Here is a 17991-nt window from a genome sequence, read left to right as displayed (position 1 = left end):
CAAAACTACAACTGCGACTTCGTGCATATTTGTCTGGAACTACCAGGTTATTCACGAGTTCTGGATTAAAGCCACTGTAGATATACAAGTTTCTTGATGCACGGTTTGCATTATTAATCTGTCCCAATTTAGTTTAGAAAGATATCCAAGTCAAGTATATTGCAACTGCCTTATCAGTAGACAGGAATTGAATCATTCCCTGCTGGAGGGAGGAATCTAGTCCACCAATAGAAAAAAAACAAAGACTTGTGATGCTTCTTTACCACTGGAAAATGGGGTTTATTGAACAAGACACACTGGGACGGAGAAAAATGCTAGTCCTACTTCACGTTTCATCTGTCCAGGGTCACAGTCCTGTGACTGTCAGGTTTCTGCTGCCTGAATGGGGGGCGGGAAGTGTTTGATCCGTTTCAAAACACTGCTTCTAATGAGCTCTTTTACAGCTTCAGTGCGGTTTCATGCAGTTTGATTTCTTTATTCAAAGCAGTTTGGAGTAGCAGAGTGCTGTATCCTATCCTGGAAGGAATGCTGAAGAAGGCTCAGAAACAGCACCTCCAAGCTACAACTAAAAAAAAGTCACAAATTCACACTTTATATTAATATTTTTCCGGATACTGCAGATTTAACTAGGACAACACGATTCGATTTATGACTTCTGAGTGTTAGATCACGTGAAAATGCTCCAACAGATGAAGCAGGACACAGGTCAGTTAAAAAGTCAAAATAGGTAATCTTTGAAATAAAAAAAGTTTATTTGAAGACTTGTAAAATAGCTCCTTGAAAGACCAACATTTTCAGAACACCAAGATACAATAATGCATTTTTCCATTATGTTAGAATACAAAAGTCACAATCCTTCAACTCTCTAAGGCAAGGAATGAATTTACGGATCAACAAATGCTACACTTCAAACACCAAGAAAGTGAGTGGGCTTGAAAGTCAAACTAATTAGTAGCATATAAGTTAGGTCATCACAACCCCTGTGGCACACCTGTCATCACTAAGCAATAATGCAGGTTAGGTAAGAGCTTAGTGTCAAAACAATGAACCTATAAACTTTAAAGGAGCTCAGACAACGAAATAATATGCTAATTGCATTTCTTTCTACATCCCACTGATGGGTTCCCAAAGCCTCCTTTTTAGGCTTCTGTTTCAGAACAAACAAAAGAAAAACTTTAGAACTTACAAATGTCAGTTCAGTTTTAACACACACTTTATTCACTTTAAATTTACATAATCTGTGCAAGAGACATGTGCAATGGAAGGACAAAGAACAAAATGTAGAAATGGACAGCACTGTCACAGAGATCCAAGTATTACTTCACTATACAGAGGCATGCCTTATACTGCTTTCCGATGGTATTCGGGAGGGGCTACTTCATAATCACTGGCACTAAACAATGTGGAAGCGTTCTTTGCTAAATACCTGTGAAAGAAAAACATACACACGCAGAAATTAAAATACCTTGTTGCTCAGGTCATTATCAAGACTTAAGTTTTAATGTACACAAACTGTTATTTCACTGCTTCAAATTGGATTCCAGCATCTGCTCTTGAAAATCTGTCCTTAGTCTTTGAACAGCCCAGAGAAATATTCAGTTTAATTCTTAATAGGTGTCAGATATTATACTCATGAAATCCTACAGAGTGCCTCACTCAGAATTTCAAGCAGTGAAATACTGTCAAACAAATTTGACTACAGCCAAGTGTTGCCACAAGACCTCCAACAGGTTGAAATACAATATGAATTATGAGGTTCCACTTCCTATCAAATGTTTGTCCTTTCTGGATGTCTGCCAGTCATTCAAGCAGGCAGGTAAAAAGTAGCTTACTGTTTTGTACAAACAAATGTGGTTCTTAACAAGTGCTAGGTGAAGCTTTATATCTAGGGCCCTACCAAATTCACAGCTGTGAACAAACACATCATGGACTGAAATCTGGTCTCCCCCTGTGAAATCTGGTCTTGTGTGCTTTTACCCCATAGGATACAGATTACACGGGGGAGACCAGTGTTTCTCAAATTGGGGGTCCTGACCCAAAAGGGAGTGCAGGGGAGGTCACAAGGTTATTTTAGGGGGGTCGTGATATTGTTACTCTTACTTCTGTGCTGCCTTGAGAGCTGGGCGGCCAGAGAGCAGCGGCTGTTGGTAAGATGCCCAGCTCTGAAGGCAGCACTGCCACCAGCAGTAGCGCAGAAGTAAGGGTGGCAATACCATATACCATCCCATCCTTACTTCCGCATTGCTGCTGGCGGTGGCTCTGCCTTCAGAGCTGAGCTCCCAGCCAGCAACTGCCGCTCTCCAGCTGCCCAGCTCTGAAGGCAGCGCCGCCACCAGCAGCAGTGCAGAAGTAAGGGTAGCAATACCGCAACCCGCCTACCATGACCTTGTGACCCCTCCCCCCACACACACCCCTCCTTTTGGGTCAGGATCCCTACAAATTACAACACTGACATTTCAGATTTAAATAGCTGAAATCATGACATTTACAATTTTTAAAAATCTTATGACCATGAAATTGACCACAATGGACCATGAATTTGGTAGGGTCCTATTTATAACCAGGGCTAGAAGACGACTGGCCAGTAAATATGGCATTCTACAAACCGAGTGCTGCACAGTGATACTCAGGCCTTCTTTGTAGGGCAGAATCAGGTTTCCTCCCTAACCACAAGCATTTACATTTTAAAATGGGGATATTCTTAGGGTTCTATACGGCCTCCTGCGAGGATCACTAAGTTAATCACCTACTGCACTTCATTTATTAACACATTTTCAAACATTATGGATTAGCTACCAACGGCTTCTATATTAGCCTGTCTTTCACCTATGAAATTAAGTCAGTTTTCTATTCTTCACAATATAGTGTTAAAGAAATAATTGCTTTATTGAAGGAATAAAGAGAAAGCAACAGAATGTGGTGGTAAAAAGACATTATATATAAAAATAAAAGCAGGTAGTTAGCGCATAGTGAGAAAATGATGGTATGCCTCTGAAGTGTTAATGCACAAGGCCAAGCAATTTCAAACATTATGTATTTAAATTGCCTACAAGACCAACACTGCCTGACATTTCCCTGCCATACTGGAAAGTATGACAATTGTGCTTGTGCATTTACTGGGGATTATAAGCATAAATGTGAGACCAATGACAACTGGAGAATTAACCATGCATCCAGAGTTCTAAAGCATAAGCCATAACTAGAGGAAGTCCTCTTAAATTTGAGAGCTGCAGAGGATTCTTTCATACATTAAAATTTAAAATCAGATTACAAGTTTCTAAACTGTAGAGGACTCGGATTCTTTAGAGTAGTCAGTTCCTCCACTAACAGAGCATGAACTTCCAACTCCATTACAGCAGATCAACTTTCCACTTTTAGATTTCACATTTAAGTCCTATAGTAAGACAGAGTAAAACATTAAAAAGCACCTAGCTGACTTAAGTGCCTCAAAGTGCTATTGAACAAATGGGACGGCGTTGCAAACAGTCTGTTGCCTTGCATGTATTTCAGGAAAGGCAGATCAACAAGTTCTAAAACGCATCAAGAAACAAATGGCTTAAGCTTGGCCTTTCGATGAGCTGAAAGACAGACTCGTAGCTCAGCTACTTGACTGGGATTAGCTCCCAGCTCTGCCACAGACTGAGAGACTTTGTTAACATCTTTTGGCCTCTATTCCCAGTCTGTAAAATGGGGAAAATGCTCCTCCCTCCACCTATGTCTGGACCATGTACTTGGATAAGCTTTTCAGGGCAGGAACTGTCTTATTGCATGTATGTAGAATTGGGTGTCAATCTTGATTGGGGCTTCTACACACTTGACTAAAATATAAAGATGCAAAAAATGTAAAGATGTTTTTCATTAAGGCAATAATAGAGGACAGTTTTTGAAACGCCTGATGGAATTGCTCTGATTTAGCAGTTTGCAGCAGCACACGCAAGAACAAAAATGGATCTTTTTTCTACACAAATGATTTGTTTGATTCCTTTCCTTTTAAATTGCAGTGTACTTCAGATCAAACTGGGAGGGATTGCAACTACTTTGGAGGACAGGGTCATAATTCAAAATGATCTGGACAAATTGGAGAAATGGTCTGAGTTAAACAGGATGAAGTTTAACAAAGACAAATGCAAAGTGCTCCACTTAGGAAGGAAAAATCAATTTCACACATACAGAATGGGAAAAGACTGTCTAGGAAGGAGTACGGCAGAAAGGGATCTAGGGGTTATAGTGGACCACAAGCTAAATATGAGTCAACAGTGTGATGCTGTTGCAAAAAAAGCAAACATGATTCTGGGATGCATTAACAGGTGTGTTGTGAGCAAGACACGAGAAGTCATTCTTCCGCTCTACTCTGCTCTGGTTAGGCCTCAGCTGGAGTATTGTGTCCAGTTCTGGGCGCCGCATTTTAAAAAAGATGTGGAGAAACTGGAAAGGGTCCAAAGAAGAGCAACAAGAATGATTAAAGGTCTTGAGAACATGACCTATGAAGGAAGGCTGAAAGAATTGGGTTTGTTTAGTTTGGAAAAGAGAAGACTGAGAGGGGACATGATAGCAGTTTTCAGGTATATAAAAGGGTGTCATAAGGAGGAGGGAGAGAACTTGTTCACCTTAGCCTCTAAGGATAGAACCAGAAACAATGGGTTTAAACTGCAGCAAGGGAGGTCTAGATTGGACATTAGGAAAAAGTTCCTAACTGTCAGGGTGGTTAAACACTGGAACAAATTGCCTAGGGAGGTTGTGGAATCTCCGTCTCTGGAGATATTTAAGAGTAGGTTAGATAAATGTCTATTAGGGATGGTCTAGGCAGTATTTGGTCCTGCCATGCGGGCAGGGGACTGGACTCGATGACCTCTCGAGGTCCCTTCCAGTCCTAGAATCTATGAATCTATGAATCAGACATGCCAAACCCATGGGAAAAAACCAAAAACAAAGAAATTGGGTGCCAACACCACGACATTTGTTTTTGGCTTAACTGTCTTGTGAGTTGATTGCTGGCTAGTTTTTTGCTTATAGCTTGTTGCTTCTTTTTGGGGGGGGGATTGGCTCCCGGCAAGCAGAGGCGGGGGGGGGGGGGGAATAGTCAGGGGTGCACAGCGTGCCCACCACAGTCCCAAACTCCACTGCAAAAACCCATGCATTTCACCTTTGTTATGTGCCTTCAATGGAAATACACATTTCTCTATAATCAGGAACAATTGTGTAGTATGTCAAGACAAAGCGTGCCAGAGCAATTTCTAGTACAAGACCTCTCGTACCAACTCTGTTGCTACGAAGGGATGACTAACTGCAATATTAACCAAGCACCTTTTTTCAGTTTGTTTAGTTAGTTCAGAAAAATTTAAGCTGCTTTAGGTAAATCTAGGTCCTGAAACTTGAAGTCTTCAACAAGTTACTCTTCAGTAAAATGCACACTCGGTTGTAATACTAACTATGCAGAACTGACCACCACCACAAAACTGGAAGAAAGGCTGTCAAGAGACCAACGGGCTTGCTCTGGATTAGTGTTGCAGATTAACTGACACTGTCAATATCAAAATACTATCCAAAAAATTAGAATAAAAAAGCATTGGGTCACAGTCGTATAAACAAACACATGCTAAACATTAAGCATATAAATAAGTGTTTGCAGGATCAGGGCTTTAGTGTTTTTAAAAAACCTTCAACACACAAAGATGAAATGCTGAACTTACTTCAAGAAATCATGCAAGTAGTTTAACAACAAAGCCAGGCTCTTCTCATCAAGAGGGGTGTAGGCAAGCATAGCTCCAATTCGTACTGTTTTAAGAAAAGCATTTATTTGACATTGTTTTTCATGACAACTTTAACCATACATGAGTACAAGCCCATAGGACATGATCACTAACTTCAGACTCCCATTCTTACCTACGCAAGCTTCTCTAAACAGCTACGTTTTAAAAACTTCCATTCTGAGTAGGTGATTTGTGGTTTTGAACATTTCATATAAATGACCCAAGGATAGTCATGTGAGTCATTTGTTTAGACATTTTACTCTGATTCAGTGTCTTATTCCAATTATTAACAAGACAGAAAAGAAGCTGGAGCAATATAACCATTTGTCCCCTTTTATGGGGGACTCAAGATGCCAAACTTACCAAATAATCGTAGTAGGTGTGGTGCACCATAGACTTGTGACATAGGCGCATCAGGATGATCTGCTAAGATTTCAGCATACTGTGGCCTCTCAAATTTGTACAGCAGTTGAGTCCCCAACATTACATTGAAGTACTCTTTTATTCCAGCAACAACTTCATTAACAGCATATTCTCTGGCACACAGAAAGGAAATGTGAAATATTAAAAATGTAAATAAAAACAAAAGCAACCACCAGGGCTGTGGTTTCCTGGGGTAGTTTAGAACTCTGAAGAGCCAATATTCATAAGAGATGGCCCAGAGAAACAAATGCATAGTTCTAGTGGTTCCGCTTTTTAAAAATGGGGTATTCTGGCTCTACATGAAGACGTGCTTCAAGTCAACTTGGTTCTAAGAAAAAGTAACTAAAAGCAAACTGTCTGCCTTCCCACCTGAACGGGATACTTATCCAAACGCATGTCTAAAGCGGCACATTCAAAGCAAGATGAAAAGGCAATTTCTTAAAGTCTTGGAAGATGCACCTGTCAGTTCTATGCCACACACATCATAGATGCCGACTTCTGCTCCTGCCGGTGGGTGCTCGACCGCCTCTCTGCCCCTGGCCCCACCCCCACTCCACCGGCTCCCTGACACTATTCCAACTCCTTCCCCAAAATGTTGGGGTTACTGCTTTTAACTTTAGACTTCTGTAATATCAGCAAAGAACATAAGCCTTTCACATTGAACAGATAACATTTAACATGTGGGGAAAGTGCTGTGCTCTGCATAGGAGTAAGGAAGGAAAAAAAGATGCACCATTTGGAGAAAAAATTCTCTTCCACTCAAATTATTTTTATTTCCACAGGGTTCATTTGCCATAGCAAATCCATTAAACCAAGCTATTCTCCAGACATTTTGCAAGAAGTCTGATATAATACCCAAACAAGATGTCATGATATAAATCAGTGTTTCATCCTCATCTGGAACACTAGTCACCCAATCTCAAAAACGATATTGTAGAATTAAAGGCGTTTTCAGAGAAGGATAAGGAGAACAATTAGGAAGGTGGAAGACTCATTGAGGAGATTGAAGGACCGAGGGAATGTGACAGAACTATATACAATGAATGGCATAGAAGAGGGAGATAGGAAAAACTGAAGCTCCCAATCTCAAAACACAAAAGGGCATTTGATGAAACTGAAAGATGGCAAACTCAAAGCTGATAAAAGGGAACACTTTTGTGCAATTTAATTAGACAAATTCATTGCCTCATGATGTAATGGAGGCAAAGGGACTGGACCATTCACTTGGAATACAAGCACACCCAGCATTCTAGTAGTTAATACCAACAAAAAAAACCTTTCAGGTCTTAAACCAATCTCTTTTAGTGATTAAGGTAAGAACTTCACGGAGGGTACATGATCTCTCATCTGCATGCTGCAAGATTTCTTCGTATCTTCCCCTAAAGCATCTGGTACTGGCCGCTGTGGGAGACAGGATACTAGACTAGATGGACCCCAGTTCTAATCCCTGTGTTTCTATTCCCACTGATGTCACATGGGTGTTTATTTCAATGGACATTGGATCAGGGCCTGGATCTGGGAGGAGGATCCTGCAGGAGCCCTTACAAGATGCACAATGAAGAGGGTAAGATACTGTACAGCTTCTTAGAAGGCCTGCCCCTTCCCCCCACCCCTCAAAGTGCATGAAAGAGCATTCCAGCTGTGCCCAGCCCTAGAAAAATCCACTAAGAGAGAACTAAGTTAAAACTATTAAGATTGCACAATTAAGCACTCAGAAGTCCCGAAGCGTAAGCTAGGGTCTTGCAGGAAACTTAAGCAGTGTATTGTGTGCACACAGGGGGCAAAGTGAAACAGGGTGTTATAAGGGTGACACTAATCACCCTGAGCTATACTCAGAGCCACTCCAACAATAACAACTGATTATACATAAAGATATGCGAGCCCAGTTTTCAAAAAAAAGTGTCAACCTAGATTTTGGCATATACAGGAGCACAAGATTAGTCCCCTTTATGAACAGCATTTTTAGCAACTGGACCTTGTGTTCCATATACCAATAGAAGGAGAGAGAAACAAGCAGGTACATTTACACTTCAGGCTTCTTTGAAAATTCCAGCCTGACACTTTGGTAGCACAGAAGTTATTTATTCAGGTTCAGTTCTTGATTTGCACTTAAATACAAATGGTAGTTTAGTACTTGAACAATTTCTGTGGTCGCTGTGAGATTCGGAGATGTTTGGATAAACTGAACTCCAGGTTGTTTTTCAGCCTTCATTTTAATTGTAACCGTCAGTTACTTTCACTTTGTGTTATAGCCTTCATTTGGGGATTAGAACATTCCTTCTGGGCTAGGGACTGGTCACACAGGTGAATGATTATAAAGGAGACTCAGAGAACCATCAACTTGGATTAACTCTCTGCTGCAGTGTTCTGGATTTGCAACCAGGAGGCGCAACTGACTTGACTCTACCCAAATCTAAAAGGATGGGGCTGGAACTTCTTGGTCTAAGCCCATAGCTGGAGAGCTGCAGTTTGACCACAGATGAGAGACGAAGGCTGGGTCTGAGGGGGAAGCCATCCACCACCAGATACCAGAAGACTGAGATGGAAAGAGGAAAGCAGCAAGGGTGGTCTACCTTGCTTAAGGATGCTGAACAAACGCAAGGCTGACAAGAGCAGGGAGATCAAACCGGGTGGATTGCGTTCAAGGGTTTGCGGTTTTCCAAAGAATGATCTAACATGCTAATGCTGCTCCACAGTCAATGTCTGTGGTTAAGAAATTCCTGTGCCAAACTGGGCCCAGGATTGTGGTCCATTTACAAAGAAGTGGTGCCCATCCAAGAAGGAGGGCTGGGACAGTCCAACAGTCAACAGCAGAAAGCCATTGTAATGGCTAAGACATGCCTTTTAAAATGCCATTACTTACTTATTATCAGTGTTTCCTCGTGATTTCTTGTAGCTTGCGTAATCCTCTAAAATGGAGTCAACGTTCTTCTTGGCAGGAAGATAAAAGAGCTATGAAAATCAAAGAATAAATAGACTGATTAATGCAAATAGTCTCACCTGCAGAATGTGTCTGCATACTAGTTTCAAAGTACTGACAAATACAACGAGGACCTTTGTAGAAAAGAATTTTTCTACAACATTCAGCTGGTAAGAGAATTTGTAACTAGGATTTTACTTGACCATGAAGGTATTAAATCACAGCTAACCATTCCATCATGTTTGCCCCTTCTCTTTTTGCATGTTGTCTGCTTTTCAAAAGCAATATTTTACTGTTTGACTAAGCAGAGCTCCTCAGAATCTAGAATATGCAGCAATGAATTCTAGAACCCCAGCAAACAAATCCCTATGTGGTCTAGCTGATATAGGTGGGAATTACAGAACTCCTCCCATCCAGGGACAAGATGGAGCACCACAATATCTTTATGCATCAAACCTTGCCCACTACTTTAAAATCTTAAATAAAGTATTCTGTCCTAAATCTAATAGCCGATAGCATTGCATTGCATTACACACATGAAGAGTCCAGATTCTTCTCTTAGCTCCCTACAGATATCAAGGGCTCATCATTTCTTGTTCACTCTCTGCCAAGATCTGCTTGCTGACAGCAGACGTATTTCAGACACCACTGATCATACCTTGTATGTTTGTAAGTTGTAATGCCTGCAGGTGGAATGTCTAGCTAAAGAGGGCATCACAAAGAAGCAGAGGAGTTTATTAATATTATTCAAATGCATGGGCCATTAAGGATTTTAGCTTCTATGTTTAACACTGAATGTAGAAACCATTATATATACACAAGCCATAATTAAACTGTATTAATATACTTGCTTTACACTTTTGAAACATGAGCTCAAATACAAATCTTTGGTCACATCTGGATTCAATGATTCAATTCCTTTCACAAGAGCATTCCAGTCTGAGGAGATTCAGAAATGGATGTTCCCAGAACTGGAATAAGTACTGTACTGAATACCACTACTGAAGTACATTTGCAGAGTTGCATGGGAAAGCGTCCACAGCCTTATGTCAGACTCAAGTCATGGCTACTGATCTCTTGCTTTTAAAAGATCACATTTTTAAGTAGTTGTGGTAGACTCTTACAGGCTTCAAATGGGGGATGGGGAGGATTGCTTGCGTGAAGATTCCAGGAAAAAAAAACAAAAAACCAACCTATGATCTACAACAATTCATTAAGGTTTTTAATTGAAGAGAGAATTGCATTTTAGTTTATTACAGAAGCAGGACAAGCAGAGTTTAATTAATCTAGCAAGAAGCCTTGTTTTGGATTCAAATCATGCAGGAAAGCAGAAGGAGATAGGAACATATACAACTACACAAAAAACAATTTTCACAGAGCCTCAGTGCAACTTGTAAAGTTTTTTATTTTGTTTTTAAACCACATCATGCTTGCACAAAAACTGACTGTCAGGACCTAGTTGTAGGCAGCCTAGTGGTTAGCCATGGGCAGAGTGCTGGGTCCCCATGTCACCCAGGGCTCCGAACCAGAAGATCAGGAACCTTGAGTCAGATACTAGGAATCAAGCAGAGTCAGGAAACCAGGAAACAAGCAGGTAGTGCTGGGTGAGCAGTCCAGAGCAGGGTGGGGCTCAGTTATACAGAAGACTACTTGCTGTTCTTCCTTCTGGCTCAAATAGGGGGAAAGCAATCCAATGGAGGAGCGCCTGTGTTTCACCACCCAGGCCCAGGCTGGAGCGCCCTATCTGAGCGGGGCTTCAAGGAGTCCCAGTTCTAGCTGATGCCGGTAAGCTGTCAGGTGGAGGGCTGGAGTATGAGCTGCCCACCAGGAGCCCTGCAGACCCAAGTTCAAGATCCACTCTAGGCTTTGGCATTCTCTCAACTCCTTTCCTAGCCTGAAGGTTAATCATAGAAGCGTAGGACTGGAAACAGTCCCCAGCACCCCTGGCAGGACAAAGTAACTACTAGACCATCCCCGACAGGTGTTTGTCTAACCCGTTCTTAACCTCCAATGATGGAGATTCCACAACCTTCCTAGGCTTAACTATTCCAGTGCTTAACTAGCCTGACAATTAGGAAGTTTTTCCTAATGTCCAACCTAAACCTCTCTTGCTGCAATTTAAGCCCATTGCTTCTTGTCCTATCCTCAGAAGTTAAGGAGAGCAATTCTTCCCCCTCCTCCTTGTAACGACCGTCTAGTCCCCTCTCAGTCTTCTCTTTTCCAGACTAAACAAACCCAATTTTTTCCAATCTTTCCTCATAGGTCATGTTTTCTAGACCTTTCATCATTTTTGTTGCTCTTCTCTGCTCATTCTCCACTTTGTCCACATCTTTCCTGAAATGTGGTGCCCAGAACTGGACACAATACTCCAGTTGAGGCCTAACCAGCGGAGTAGAGTGGAAAAATTACTTTGTGTCTTGCTTACAACACTCCTGCTTATACATCCCAGAATGATGTTCACTTTTTTTTGCAACAGTGTTACACTGTTGACTCGTATTTAGCTTGTGGTCCACTATGACCCCCAGATCCTTTCTAAGTGGAGTACTTTGCATTTGTCCTTATTGAATTTCATCCTATTTACTTCAGACCATTTCTCCAGTTTTGAATTTTAATCCTGTCCTCCAAAGCACTTGCAACCCCTCCCAGCTGGGTATCATCCAGAAACTTTGTAGGTGTACTCTCTATGTCACTATCTAAATCACTGACGAGGATATGGAACATGTCAATGTCTATATAAAATGTTATGGACCAGCTTTTTCTACCAGCTAAAGTGAGTATGTATCAAAAGGCCAACAAAGAACCACAGGCAACACCATGAGTTTAAAAGGGCAAGTTGACATTTTAGTTTATGCCTGCCTGGACTTAAGGAAGCTCCAGGATGTGCTCCTGACAACAACATGCAGCTCTGCTGAACATCACAGGTGACCCGTGGGAAGAAACCAGCTAGTACCTACAACCCAGTCAAATAAGCCTCGAGGAGACAGAATACCAAGTATACCTTGAAAAATAGACCAACACAGTCCCTCAGCTGGAAAGAGCATAAGTTCCAAACTGCCGGTTGAAGTCAGTATACATGCTTATAGATAAAGGATAATTTTCACAGTGTGAGGGTTACCTGTTTTTGCCTGGTGATCAAATCCCAGTCATCAACAAGCCATGGTTTCAGCTCTTCTGGAATTTTTACCTTTACTTCAACTCTGTTCATAAATGTTTCTTCCTGAAGAATCAAGAAAACAAAACAAAAAAAAAAGTCATCCTACTTTGGTCATCATACCCACACAGTCTCAATTTTCTAAAATGTAGCCATTACATAAGTCTATCAAAAGATAGAAGACTGCAGCTGCTATTGTTACCTCAGAATCTTATGAAGTGACAGACAGTTCAACTCTTGCTAGAATTTTACTGTATTTCAGCTGTTAGACAAAGATATCCCTAGAGCAGCACTTTAAGATACGAACCTTACAAAACCAGTAGAGCGTTTGTACTTGGGAGCATTATTTCTCTTTTGTTACATTACCTATTCGTTAATTCATGCTAACACCACCACTTTGTTGAACAGGGAAAACAGTCAATACTAACAGATAATCATAAGCTAGTTTTTAAGTTGTTATATTACTATGCAACTTCACTTTCAGTTACAAATGCCTTCACACTGTGCTGATGACTCAATGGCACCTCTGACTATAGACCCACATGTCTGATAGATCTATTGAATACCATCTAAAGACTAGACACATTAAGTGTTTTCCTCCAACCAAAAAAGTTTTTCATTTAAGACTACTTAAATATCAACTTATGAAAATAGATTTTTTTTTTAAATAAAACTGTTGATGTTTGCAGCTTTGGCACTTACAAACTATTCCTTTATCTCTGAAATACTTAAGATGATGCATCAACTAAAGCAGTACTTTGAGATGGAAAGAACAAACTCAAAGCTCTCAGATTTCAGTCTGAAAGCTGCTCACAACTATAGCATGTTAACTGGTAGCATTTTCCTCCATATACTTATCTTTTTTACCAAAAGCACAATGATAGCTTGGAGTGCTAGGTCTGGAAATTCTGTATTAAACAGGGATAGGAAGCTAACTCACGTAAATACATTATTCGGAATATTTTTCCCCTGCTTAAATTACTGGACATACTTGTCATGCATTTGTGACCAAAAAAATAAAGCGGATCAAAGCTGCAGATTTCAATAGGAACTTTTTTTTAAAAACAGTAACCAAGATTGAAATATAACTATCAAGATAAACCATTCAATCTGTTGCAGCTAAATGGAGAGTTACTACAGAGTTAAAATACATACACTTTCAACCGTGGGATCCACTCGAGCCCTTTTCTTCCTAGGAGGCTGGGGAGTCTCGCTGGTACTGCTGCCTTCCCCAATTCCAGGAGCTACACAAACAAAAAACAGCTATTCTTTTGTTTGTAGATGCATTTTATATCCACACTAACAATAGTTTTTCCTACTGACATTTTCACTAAAGGACTTGTTTGACTATACGCAGGTCTCAAACTGCAGATGAATTCATTCTTTTCAATTAAAAAAAAAAAAAAAAAAAAAAAATCATTTCCCCTCCTGAAACATCCCCTACATTGATAACTTGGACACCAAGATTGCAGGTTACAACGCAATATATGTCCTATTGCAGACCCACTCTTATGTCTTCACGTCCCCACTATATTACAGCATCTGAGCCTGCACAATATTCCATGCTAAAAGAAAGAGAACCCAACACCTGTGTAATCTAAGAAAGAACGATTCTACTGCAGAACTGGTATATGCAAACACTTGGTGTGGTTTTTAATTTGTAAGCAGTCTCGACCCTGACAGACATTTCCATTTGTATGTTTTTAATGCTTCCACCTGGTTAACAGCCTAAAATCTGAAACAAAAGTTACTTCATAAACTTAGTTGGGCAGATCGTCAACCAAGTAAATGATCATAGCCCCACTTTAATTAGAACCATAGCAATTTACATCAGATGAGTATCTGTTCCAGTAGATCTTCCATTATGTACTGAACAAACTATAACTTATGAATAAAAATATGCTTACTTTTCTGTTTGTTCTTTTTTGTTTTCCTGCAAAAATGGAAAAACACATTATTTCAAGTCTTAAGGTATCAATAGAAATAAGTCTGAATTTTTGGGGACACCTATACACAAAGATCTCTAAAAAGTATTTAAAAAGTTAGTCAAGAGGAAACTTGAGCCAGTAAACCCAGGACAACGAACAAAAGCCCACCAACCCGCTTGACTATATAGCAAGAAGAAACTAACAAAATAAAGGAAGGTAGAGGTTGTCACTAAGGCACTGCCATTTACTTTCTCCAATATAAATATAAAGGTACAACCAATGAGGCTAATGGCAACAAATTCTAAACTGATAAAAGCTATTGGTGGTATGCTCTTAGCACCATAGTTAATCCTATGCCAGCTTTTTCCATTTAATAAAACATTTACAAGACTGTTTTGATTGGAATGGTAGTATAAAAGTACGTAAGAACATAAAGGCCGTACCGGGTCAGACCAAAGGTCCATCTAGCCCAGTATCCTGTCTACTGACAGTGGCCAATGCCAGGCGCCCCAGAGGGAGTGAACCTAACAGGCAACGATCAAGTGATCTCTCTCCTGCCATCCATCTCCACCCTCTGACAGACAGAGGCTAGGGACACCATTCCTTACCCGTCCTGGCTAATAGCCATTAATGGACTTAACCACCATGAATTTATCCAGTTCTCTTTTAAACTCTGTTATAGTCCTAGCCTTCACAACCTCCTCAGGTAAGGAGTTCCACAAGTTGACTGTGCGCTGCGTGAAGAAGAACTTCCTTTTATTTGTTTTAAACCTGCTGCCTATTAATTTCATTTGATGACCCCTAGTTCTTGTATTATGGGAATAAGTAAATAACTTTTCCTTATCCACTTTCTCCACATCACTCATGATTTTATAGACCTCTATCATATCCCCCCTTAGTCTCCTCTTTTCCAAGCTGAAGAGTCCTAGCCTCTAATCTCTCCTCATATGGGACCCGTTCCAAACCCTTAATCATTTTAGTTGCCCTTTTCTGAACCTTTTCTAGTGCCAGTATATCTTTTTTGAGATGAGACCACCACATCTGTACGCAGTATTCGAGAGGAGGGCGTACCATCGATTTATATAAGGGCAATAATATAGTCTCAGTCTTATTCTCTATCCCCTTTTTAATGATTCCTAACATCCTGTTTGCTTTTTTGACCGCCTCTGCACACTGCGTGGACATTTTCAGAGAACTATCCATGTTGACTCCAAGATCTTTTTCCTGACTTGTAGCTAAATCAGCCCCCATCATATTGTATGTATAGTTGGGGTTATTTTTTCTAATGTGCATTACTTTACATTTATCCACATGAAATTTCATTTGCCATTTTGTTGCCCAATCACTTAGTTTTGTGAGATCTTTTTGAAGTTCTTCACAGTCTGCTTTGGTCTGAACTATCTTGAGCAGTTTAGTATCATCTGCAAACTTTGCCACTTCACTGTTTATCCCTTTCTCCAGATCATTTATGAATAAATTGAATAGGATCGGTCCAAGGACTGACCCTTGGGGAACACCACTAGCTAGCCCTCTCCATTCTGAGAATTTACCATTAATTCCTACCCTTTGTTCCCTGTCTTTTAACCAGTTCTCAGTCCATGAAAGGACCTTCCCTTTTATCTCATGGCAGCTTAATTTACATAAGAGCCTTTGGTGAGGGACCTTGTCAAAGGCTTTCTGGAAATCTAAGTACACTATGTCCACTGGATCCCCCTTGTCCACATGTTTGTTGACCCCTTCAAAGAATTCTAATAGATTAGTAAGACACGATTTCCCTTTACAGAAACCATGTTGACTATTGCTCAACAGTTTATGATTTTCTATGTGTCGGACAATTTTATTCTTAACTATTGTTTCGACTAATTTGCCCGGTACAGACGTTAGACTTGACGGTCTGTAATTGCCGGGATCACCTCTAGAGCCCTTTTTAAATATTGGCGTTACATTAGCTAACTTCCAGGCATTGGGTACAGAAGCCGATTTAAAGGACAGGTTACAAACCTTAGTTAACAGTTCCGCAATTTCACATTTGAGTTCTTTCAGAACTCTTAGATGAATACCATCTGGTCCCGGTGACTTGTTAATGTTAAGTTTATCAATTAATTCCAAAACCTCCTCTCGTGACACTTCAATCCGTGACAGTTCCTCAGATTTGTCACCTACAAAAGCCAGCTCAGGTTTGGGAATCTCCCTAACATCCTCAGCCATGAAGACTGAAGCAAAGAATCCATTTAGTTTCTCTGCAATGACTTTATCATCTTTAAGCGCTCCTTTTGTATCTCGATCATCAAGGGGCCCCACTGGTTGTTTAGCAGGCTTCCTGCTTCTGATGTACTTAAAAAACATTTTATTACCACCTTTGGAGTTTTTGGCTAGCTGTTCTTCAAACTCCTCTTTGGCTTTTCTTATTACATTCTTGCACTTAATTTGGCAGCATTTATGCTCCTTTCTATTTGCCTCACTAGGATTTGACTTCCACTTTGTAAAGGAAGTCTTTTTATCTCTCACTGCTTCTTTTACATGGTTGTTAAGCCAGGGTGGCTCTTTTTTAGTTCTTTTACTGTGTTTCTTAATTTGGGGTATACATTGAAGTAGATTATACAGGTGGGGATTTAAAAAAAACAAAACAATGCATGCCTAACTTATGGAATTCTCTGATACAAGATAGAGGCCAAGAACTATTAGTATTCAAAAGAGATACTGACATTTATATCAATAATATCTAACATAATGTGCAGGTGAGATACTTCAAAGTTATCTTGGATAATGTGTGTATCTTCAGTAACTACTTAAGATTTGTAGTTAGGCAATACCTGAAATACTGAAACTGGCCATCATAAGCTCAGTGCTATGAAAGGAATCCAGCTTGATAGGGAGGTTTATAAATTAGTTAAATCTCAGTCTAATCTTAGTACTAAAACATGCCAATTTTACCTATCACCATAGATGCAGAGGATGAGAAGAAATTTAAGTAAATAGCAATGTCAGAATGATAAAGATGTATGAAGCTAGTATGGATTGTCCTTCGTATCTGCATCATGATTGGCAAGAACAATTCACTAGCATACTCACACCACCAAAGATACTGTTCAGCACTTGTTCTACTCCATGTACCTTTTCATGTTTCTAATCTAAAGGCAATTCTTTAGACTGTTCTCTAAACCCATTACACTTCTGTATTCAGCATAAAAATATGAAAAGCTGATCTGAATTGTATAGGGAAATCATTTCCATGAACACCTAGAGCAGGGGTCGGCAATCTTTAGCACGCGACTCACCAGTGTAAGCACCCTGGCAGGCTGGGCCAGTTTTATTTACCTGCTGACGCGGCAGGTTTGGCCGATCGCAGCCCCCACTGGCCGCGGTTCACCGTCCCAGGCCAATAGGGGCAGCGGGAAGTGGCGCAGGTGAGGAATGTGCTGGCCGTGGCTTCCCACCGCCCCTATTGGCCCGGGACGGCGAACCGCGGCCAGTGGGGGCCGCGATCGGCCGAACCTGCCGCGTCAGCAGGTAAATAAAACTGGCCCAGCCTGCCAGGGTGCTTACCCTGGCGAGCCGCGTGCCAAAAGTTGCCAACCCCTGACCTAGAGAACTTAAGTTGATTACTTTAAATGAAAACATGGAAACCCCTTTCAACTACTTTTCTTAACATTCACAAATGCAGAATGAGCCTAAGATCAAGTAAATTATGCCTAAAATCCAAAATCAATCACATACAAGCACAACTGTTTTTTAGGATATAGACAACTGCCTGGGTTACATATGCATCTGCTAGGCCAGGTCACTGGTTCAAGTTGTCTGGATACAGTCTTAAATAAG

The 17991-nt window shown here is 40.6% G+C and overlaps 1 protein-coding gene across 3 annotated transcripts in view; it reads right to left on the bottom strand.

The window, feature by feature from the left end:
• Positions 1-728: 728 nt before the first annotated feature.
• MORF4L1 (mortality factor 4 like 1) overlaps positions 729-17991 on the bottom strand; it is a 43694-nt gene continuing 26431 nt past the window's right edge. For all 3 annotated transcript variants that reach the window (XM_054041377.1, XM_054041378.1, XM_054041379.1), the window contains 7 exons: positions 14152-14177; positions 13400-13488; positions 12209-12310; positions 9037-9125; positions 6114-6286; positions 5691-5775; positions 729-1426 (listed from right to left, as the gene is read on the bottom strand). In XM_054041377.1, coding sequence (XP_053897352.1) covers positions 1342-1426; positions 5691-5775; positions 6114-6286; positions 9037-9125; positions 12209-12310; positions 13400-13488; positions 14152-14177 — 649 coding nt within the window. In that variant the 3' untranslated portion in view covers positions 729-1341. The remainder of the gene's footprint in view (positions 1427-5690; positions 5776-6113; positions 6287-9036; positions 9126-12208; positions 12311-13399; positions 13489-14151; positions 14178-17991) is intronic.

This window comes from Malaclemys terrapin, chromosome 10 (assembly GCF_027887155.1).
Source record: "Malaclemys terrapin pileata isolate rMalTer1 chromosome 10, rMalTer1.hap1, whole genome shotgun sequence".
Taxonomy (NCBI): domain Eukaryota; kingdom Metazoa; phylum Chordata; order Testudines; family Emydidae; genus Malaclemys; species Malaclemys terrapin.
The sequence above is the reverse complement of the archived record's forward strand: the minus strand, read 5'-3'. Positions and strand labels throughout refer to the sequence as shown.